This window comes from Haliotis cracherodii, unplaced genomic scaffold (genome assembly GCF_022045235.1).
Source record: "Haliotis cracherodii isolate W230 unplaced genomic scaffold, xgHalCrac1.p SCAF_16, whole genome shotgun sequence".
Classification (NCBI taxonomy): Eukaryota; Metazoa; Mollusca; class Gastropoda; order Lepetellida; family Haliotidae; genus Haliotis; species Haliotis cracherodii.
The window spans coordinates 28,647,194-28,656,271 of NW_027266271.1; the positions used below are offsets into that span (position 1 = coordinate 28,647,194).

Here is a 9,078-nt window from a genome sequence, read left to right on the forward strand (position 1 = left end):
AGCCAACACTCAAACAGGCTTCTGGGTGGTTTCTTCTCAGTTTCCTGGACATGTTTTTTTAAGAAAGGTAAACGTTTTGATAAAAGTTGAAATATTTGTTAACAAGAAACATAGTAATTCAACTTCCAAAGATTCAAAGAGGCTACAGCTAGGTACCACCTTTATCAGTACAGCAGTCTGAAGGAGATGTTTACAGAACTGACAAGGGGAGTGAGTGAGATGGGTTTAACGCCGCTTTTAACAGTATTCCAGTTATATCACTGCATGTCAGCTTAATGAGGGGGGAAAAGCCCAAAGAGATGAAACCCACGAGCACGGGTATGGTGCTAACAAACCTAATCGGGGCCAACCAGGACTCGAACCCACAGTCATAGGTTTCTGGCGTGCCCAAGGAACGCAACTCTTCACAGCGAATCGCGGCGCCTTTACGACTGGGCTACCCGTGCCCCCAGAGCTGACAAAGTATTTTAAAAACTTCAAAGTGTGAAAAACACAATCAAAATGCATAACATATACGTTGAATCGCACGACAAATAATACATATGCCAGTTTTATTAAAAAGAAAGCCGAGCAAGGAACAAAATGAATGCAATCTTTGTTGGAGTAGTATAAGTAATGACAGTTCTGGCTCACTTCCACTGGAGCCAGATTTATACCCAGTACTGCTACTACAGAGGGAATTTTTTATGAAAAAAAAGATGATGCAATTCAACGATCGTCATGATTCGTATTAAAAGAATCATCACTATTTATTAACAATGGATAAAATTTACTATAGCCAATGAGGATATTGGAAAACTATAGGAGCAATACAAAAATTAGCCACTGTGGCTAAGGTATCTAAAGATGTGGCCAAGGATTGGCTAAAGAAACAAGTGATGTGGCAAATATTCTTATCGGCACGGTGCAAAACATATAAATACACTTTAACTGTAGTGGATGTGGTTAGTTGCTACAAGTAGGCTGAACCATTAACCTCAAAAGATTCAACAGTAGTAGCAAATGCACTGAGACGCATATATAAACACAGACCACTAAAATGGCCAAGTTATTTCAAGTAGATCCTGGTCGCGAGGTTATGGGATCACTAAACTAAACTGTTAACAAATCCCGATGTTGAAATCAGGCTTGGGGAAAAAGAGGCACACCGTAGTCAAGCTATCATTGAAAGATTTAACCGGACATTAGCGGAAAGTTTGTTTGGATATAAGTATGGGATTGAAATGAAATCAGAACGATTAAGATTATCAGCTGTTTTATCAGTGCTGAATAATGAAGTAACGAGATTATTCGGGAAGAAACCATCCGATGCGAATAAAATGGAATCTGACTTCGGAATCTTCAGCACCGAGGAGAGGCAAAGAACAAAACTTCTGGATAGAGTAAGCTTAAGATATTTATACCAGCCCTGTGAACTGAGGACTACATCACGCAACCGATCCGATTTGGTCCCTTAAGATATATACCATTAGTCGGTTGGCTATGAAAGAAGGAGAGCCTATTTGTTATCTTAAAGATGGACCGGGCAGGGGATTTGTACATGAAGAGTTCCTCATAGTTCCCAACGATAGAGTATTACCACATAACCATAGGTAGTTACACCATCCTTATCAATCCATCTCTTTGTATCTAAGGGGGATAATTATGTCTTGTTCATTCTTAATCCAAAGGCACGTGATTGACACTTCTTAAAGTGTTCATCTCTTGTTTGAATGTTCTACCATTGAATAATGCTTCTTTATACTGTTCGTGTTTGATATACTTTTTTACAACATACTGCTTAACGCCTTTAGCTTTTCTTATCTCTCCATTATAGGACATCTTTATGGAATACATCTAAGGTCTTAATCCAACATACTCAGCAATAGGGGTCCCAGCACATTCATACTTCATCTTACCTAACACCTTTTTATTTACTACGCTGTGTAGTGGATTATCTTTAGGGTAATCGCTCGTGTTGTACATATCAATTTTTTCTGCCATATCTTTATGTACATCCTCGGTTTGTATTTCCATCAACAAAGAATCTGTATCAGTATATAACACCTCGCATCTATCACCGTATTGCTTCTTAAGTTTGTTGTAATAAAGTAGTCATACATTAAGCATTTTGACAAGTCAAGAATACTCATACCAACGTACACCGGTCTGTTGAATTTTATATTACTCTTCTGCATATGTGGTGCAGCTAAGTCCTTATCAAATATCTTGCTTCCGTTAAAAGCCGGACTAGCTATAAGTTTCCTGAGTCTTTCTTCCTCATTAGATCTGACTAATTTAACATCAACACGCTTCCTTAGATTCTCCATAGTTTTACCAAATACTGAGTTATTCATGAGTTTACATAGGTTCTTTTCGAAATCGCTGGTGGCCATCTTTCTTAAATCTGTGTTCAGCCTTATCTAGGGCTTCCTCCAAGGGCTTTGATCGAATGTAACTGCTTTTTCTTTATTTCATGCCTAACGATAGATATAACTGGAGATTTCTGTAGTGAACTATATATTTTGTCTTATCCAAATTTGGTACGAGTTTTTCTACGTTAGCTAACCTAGTATTACCCATCAAGGAGTGTTGATATTCCGACATCCAATCTGTATCAACTATTAATCTTTCGGGAGCTAGCGGATAACTGTTATGGTCTTTGTTCAACTCTTTTGGATATTCCAAGTCAACTTCTAGTATGTACCCTTTATTTGGATCGGAATCTGTGGGGATCGATATTACATCGATATCATTCACATCAACCCAATCAAAACCACTGTCAAGATCACAGATAATCTTGTATATTTTAATTATATGTTAGTACTTCAGATAGATGTATTACGGTATGGTTACATTAGTATATTAAGCTTAGCGAGTTGTTTTTAGATATTGTCAGGTAATACTATGGGAACAGGTTAGGGTCAGGGAAGCGTGACTGGGTACGGCTGATAGCTGGGGAGTTAATTGGTGTAACAATAGGGAGGTCAGGGGTAGCTTGGGCTTTGGGGTCAGTTTAAATAGCGGGGCAGGGTAATAATTTGTACAGTCAGCCAGAATCAGCATGGTCATGTAAGGCATGGACTAATATTGTGGGAGACTTCTACTCTGGTTGGCTGTCCCGGAACTGGCCGGTTAACCTTAGAGTGCGTAGGAGGGAAGAACCTCCGATATTACGTAGGAGGAAGTAACAACCTCCAACATCACGTAAGGAGAGAAGTTCTCCGACCCAACGTAAGGAGAGAAGTATCTTCGTCTCCGTGGCACATCGTAGGATGAACACAGCCGTGGCATCCATGTAAACAGGCACCCCTAACTCCGTGGGGACAACATCGCCTGGGTGGAAAGATCACCATTCGTTATTACGAGGAAGAATTCTCGTATGAACTGCTCAATAACATCAGAGATTCTAAAGTTCTGTATAGAACTGTTGTGACAGTGACAGTGGAGTGGCTTTGTATCTTTTGGTTGTTGTTTTTTGTGGTTGTGTGTTGTTGTTGTATATATATACACACACAAAGTTTTACTGTGTATTAGTTGTGTTATTCTTAGAACATCTGTATTAGTGTTAGTATTTTTAGAAGTAGACTATTAGTATTAGGATAGTGTATCGTGATAGTTGTATTGTTAGTAGGAGATAGTTGTATTATTAGTAGTAGACATTTGTACTGTTAGTATTAAGATATTAGTATTAGTAGTAGGTGGTAGTATTGTTATTGGTAGGAGAAGCTAGTTTAGTTAGTTGTGTTAGTTAATTTGGTATTAGTTTGAATTTAGATATTGTTATTGGGATTTAAAATTACTTTAAGGGAGGGAATAAATCTGTATTACAACTTCATTTGTGTTTGTGGTTGATTCAATACGTGACATTTTGGTGGCAGCGGTGGGATATTTAATTATTGTCACTATTGAATTAACTCAGACCATCATTCTATGAGAGATTAGGAGTTACTTCCTTGATGGTTTATCCTTGTAGTATTTGTTTGGCCAGAGGTGTGATAGGACCTCCGGCACCACTTCTACATCCTTGAGTGTTCGAGTTAGAATCAAGGTTGGTAGGGTGTATTTCATTTATTGGTCAGATTAGGCTATTGGTTGGAATTTTATATTTTTGGGTTCCATTCTATGCATGAATGTACTTTTGTATAGTCTAAGTTCCTATTGGTAGCATTCATTATTCACAGTTGTCCAAGACTAAGCCTGCTGGGTTTAACTGTACTTGTACTTAATACTATCACCATACAGCTAGATATGGATCTTGAAAAGATTATCAAATTGGGTCAGAGTTTAGGGTATGAGCAAAATGATTTGAGGACGTTTGTAAAAGAACAAACTGAGTTAGAGAGAGAGAAAGAGAAGGAAAAGTTAGAAAGAGAGGAAAGAGCAAGGGAGCGGGAAATCAAGAAATTAGAATTGGAGGAGAGAAAGGAGAGAGAAAAGTTAGAATGGGAGAAAGAAAAATTAAGAGTGCAATCAGAGGAGAGAATAGAATTAGCCAAGTTAGAAAAGAGTTATGCTGGAAATTATGAAGGACAGGTAGGAGAGAAACAATCAGGTGCTGCACCTAAGATGCCTAAGATGCCTCCGTTTGAAGACCGCAATGACAACATTGATGCATATCTTCAACGGTTTGAACGGGTAGCTGTAGCACAAGGTTGGAAGCCTTGTCATTGGGCAGCATATCTTTGTACGCTACTAAAAGGTAAGGCTTTGGAAGTATACTCCAGATTAAGTGTAGATGACGCAGAAGATTATACTGCTGTTAAGACTGCATTGCTAAAACGCTATGAAATGACAGAGGATGGATTTCATCAGAAATTTAGAACTGCTAAAACTGATACAGGTGAGATATTCACACAGTTTGTAGTTAGAATTGAGAACTATTTCAACAGATGGATTGAGCTTAGTGGTACTCAAAAGACTTTTGAAGGTGTGAAAGATTTATTGTTGCGTGAGCAGATTTTAAATGTAACTGGAAGGGATCTTAGTATATTCTTGAAAGAGAGAAAACCAAAAGATGCTATGGAAATGGCCAGACTAGCAGAACAATTTATAGAAGCCAGAGGTACAGGTCCTGTTAGATATGGTAAGCAAGGTAGTTTTGGTCAACATGACAAAACAGAGGTCCGAGGTAAACCAGGAGAGAACAAGGCGCCAGGTGGTACAAAACCCAAACCATTTATTCCTATTAAAGAAAGGACATGTTACAACTGTAGTCAAATTGGACATTTGGCAGCACAGTGTAAGAAACCCAAATATAACGTGGCAAGTATCCAAGTAAGTGAATACACCAGTAACGTGTCTGCAGTCCTTCCAGATTGTATAGATGTTGAGGCAAGAATACCTGAAGTTGTAGATGGTGATGCCACAACTTCAGAGAGGGTGAGTGAACCAGATGTAGCCTCAGGAAGCATGTTTACTACAGACCACAACATGCCTATTCACAAGGGAAAGGTAAATGGCAAGCCAGTGGATGTCCTGAGAGACAGTGGCTGTACTGGCATAATAGTGAGGAGGTCAAAGGTAGAGGATGAATGTTTGTCCTCAGAAACACAATCTTGTAAGTTGGCTGATAGTAGGGTGCTAATACTTCCCGTAGCATGGATTACCGTGGACACACCCTTTTATACAGGAAAGGTAAGAGTTGTATGTATGGACACACCACTCTGTGACCTGATATTAGGCAATATTCCAGGAGTGAGAGAACCAAGCGATCCAGATCAGACGTGGGATAAGGATGATATCCAGATGGTAAGTGCTGTGGAAACAAGAGGCCAAAGAAGAGTAAGACAAGAAGGCATGAAACCACTGAAGGCACTGAAACCTGTGGGGCTGACATTGAGTCGAGGTGAGTTCATTACCCAGCAACAACAGGATTCCAGTTTGGACAAAGTCAGGAAATTAGTGGAGGAAGGGAAAATTAGGGAGACCAGGCATAGTACTTCCTCTTACTATATTGAGAATGATATGCTCTATAGGAAGCATACCTTCACCAAGTTTGACAAGGGTAAGCAAGTTGTACAGGCAGTTGTACCAGTCGGGCTGCGTACCCAAGTGATGAAAGTAAGCCATGAAGCATTGATGGGAGGGCACCTTGGAATCAAAAAGACTTTAGATCGGGTTATGTCTCAGTTTTATTGGCCAGGAATAATGGGTGATGTTAGAAGACATGTGCTGTCCTGTGATATTTGTCAACGCACAACCCCCAAGGGCAAGGTAAGAAGAATACCACTAGGACAAATGCCATTAATCGAAGTACCATTTGAGAGAATAGCCGTTGACCTGATAGGCCCGTTGTATCCTGTCACTGACAAAGGTAATAGGTATCTTTTGACGGTAGTTGACTATGCAACCAGATACCCAGAGGCAGTACCTTTGCCAAGGATTGAAACTGAGTATGTTGCTGAAGCTCTTTTCGAAATATTCAGTAGAGTAGGTATCCCCAAGGAGATCTTGACGGACATGGGAGCCCAGTTCACTTCAGGTGTAATGAAGGAGGTAAGTAGATTATTATCTTTGCATCAGCTAACTACTACCCCATATCATCCAATGTGTAATGGCCTTGTGGAAAAATTCAACGGTACTCTGAAGACAATGTTGAAACGAATGTGTGCAGAACGGCCATATGACTGGGACAGGTATGTAGCTGCTTTGTTATTTGCATACCGAGAAGTACCTCAAGAGAGTTTGGGATTTGCTCCCTTTGAACTACTGTACGGGCGTACAGTTAGAGGGCCAGTGCAGATTCTCAGAGAAATCTGGACTAAAGACATACAAAATCCTGAGGTAAGAACTACTTATGAGTATGTGTTAGATTTGCAAAACCGACTGGAAGATACTATTCATATAGCACAACAAGAACTAAAAAAAAAAATCAGGTAAGTACAAAAAGTTCTTTGATGCAAAATCACAAGCACGGAAAATGAAAGTAGGTGACAAAGTGTTACTTCTGTTACCTACCGATTCCAACAAACTCCTACTCCAGTGGAAAGGACCATATGAAATCTTGGAGGCCTTTGGTATTGGCAATTACAGGATACAGGTAGGTAATAAGACTAAAACCTATCATGCAAACCTACTGAAAAAGTACATTGACCGAGAGGAGATCAAGGACACAACTGTATGTGACGTCAGCATAGCTCACCTGATGTATGCTAGTGCCGGGCTGGTAGATGTCAAAGCGGAAGAGGTAAGTATGCTAGACATAGTTTCACCTGCGCTAGTTTCAAAAGAAACATATCAGGATGTAGACATTTCCAAGGACCTGACAGAAGAACAACAAATTGAGGTGAGAGAGCTCGTAAGTGAATTCAGGGATGTGCTGAGTGATTTACCAGGGAAGGTAGACTGTATGCAGTATAAGATCAAGTTGACATGCAATGAGCCTATAAGATCCAAACCATATCCGCTTCCACATCACATGAGGGACGTTGTCGCCAAAGAGATACAATCAATGTTAGATATGGGGGTGATAGAACCCTCTCACTCACCATATGCTTCCCCCATTGTACTTGTGAAGAAGGCTGATGAGACTTACAGATTTTGTACCGATTTTCGCAAGTTGAATCAAGTAACGGTCTTTGATGCAGAACCAATTCCATTAGCCGATTCCGTATTTGCAAGGCTTCGACACTGTAAGTACCTAACCAAAATTGATGTGAGCAAGGCATATTGGCAGATCCCAATGGAAGAGAGTAGCAAAGAACTGACGGCCTTTATAACCCCTGATGGGTTATACCAATGGAAGGTGATGCCATTTGGAGTAGTCAACGCACCAGCAGTATTTTCCCGACTCATGAGGCAAGTATTACATAGCATACCTAACACTGACAACTACATAGACGACATCATAGAAGGAACAGAGGAATGGTCACCTCATGTGGTAAGTCTGAGAGACATATTTACAAGGTTAAGGCAATTTCATCTTACAGCTCGACCATCAAAGGTAAAAATAGGATACAAACAGTTGGAGTTTTTGGGACACAGGGTTGGGAGTGGCCTAATTCAGCCGGAGGGTAAGAATGTGGAGAAAATCCTAAATGTTGAACGACCACAAACTAAGAAACAGGTCAGAGCTTTGCTAGGATTAACTGGGTACTACCGGAAATTCATCCCAAATTATGCAGCCATAGCAGTGCCTCTGACTGATCTTACCAAGAAGGGCAAATCAAACAAGGTAGTATGGACAGAGAGTCAAGAGTTATCTTTCAAGACGTTGAAAACACACATGTCAAGTTTTCCAATCTTGAAACTGCCAGACTTGGAGAAAACATTCCTAGTAAGAAGTGATGCTTCTGACGTCGGAATCGGAGCTGTTCTTTTACAAGAACAGGAAGGTGAGCGGTTTCCAATAATGTACGTGAGTCGAAAGTTGGCAGAACGTGAGAGGGCGTACTCTACCATAGAAAAGGAGTGTTTGGCAATAGTATGGGCAATACAGAAGTTAGAAAGATATCTGTATGGGCGGGAGTTCATTCTTGAAACGGACCATCAGCCCTTAGTATGGATGACCAAAGCCAAGTTGACCAATGGACGAGTGATGAGGTGGGCTCTAACTTTACAACCTTACAGGTTTCTGATCCGTGCAATCAAGGGGATTGAGAATGTGGGAGCTGACCTCTTGAGCCGGTGTTCGCCCTAGTCACACTGTGTGCATAGCAGTATGTAAATAATGCATTTTTCAGCATCATAGTGAAGATATGACAGTCATTACTTTTTGTGTATTATTGTTGTCATTGTGTATATATATGGTTTTGTATTAGATAATGTCTTTAAAAGACGTTAGGACAAAGTTATATGTGATCTTGTTTGTTATATAATTGTGCTCAGGTACAATTAACTTAAGTGGGGAGGTGATGTCAAGATCACAGATAATCTTGTATATTTTAATTATATGTTAGTACTTCAGATAGATGTATTACGGTATGGTTACATTAGTATATTAAGCTTAGCGAGTTGTTTTTAGATATTGTCAGGTAATACTATGGGAACAGGTTAGGGTCAGGGAAGCGTGACTGGGTACGGCTGATAGCTGGGGAGTTAATTGGTGTAACAATAGGGAGGTCAGGGGTAGCTTGGGCTTTGGGGTCAGTTTAAATA

The 9,078-nt window shown here is 40.1% G+C and overlaps 1 protein-coding gene across 1 annotated transcript; it reads left to right on the forward strand.

Moving 5' to 3' along the window:
* Positions 1-4,229: 4,229 nt before the first annotated feature.
* On the forward strand, positions 4,230-8,620 carry LOC139463664 (uncharacterized). The gene is made up of 2 exons (XM_071244920.1): positions 4,230-6,477; positions 6,965-8,620. Exons 1-2 carry the CDS (start codon positions 4,231-4,233, stop codon positions 8,618-8,620), a joined length of 3,903 nt encoding a protein of 1,300 aa, XP_071101021.1. The 5' UTR covers position 4,230.
* The last annotated feature ends 458 nt before the right edge of the window (positions 8,621-9,078 follow it).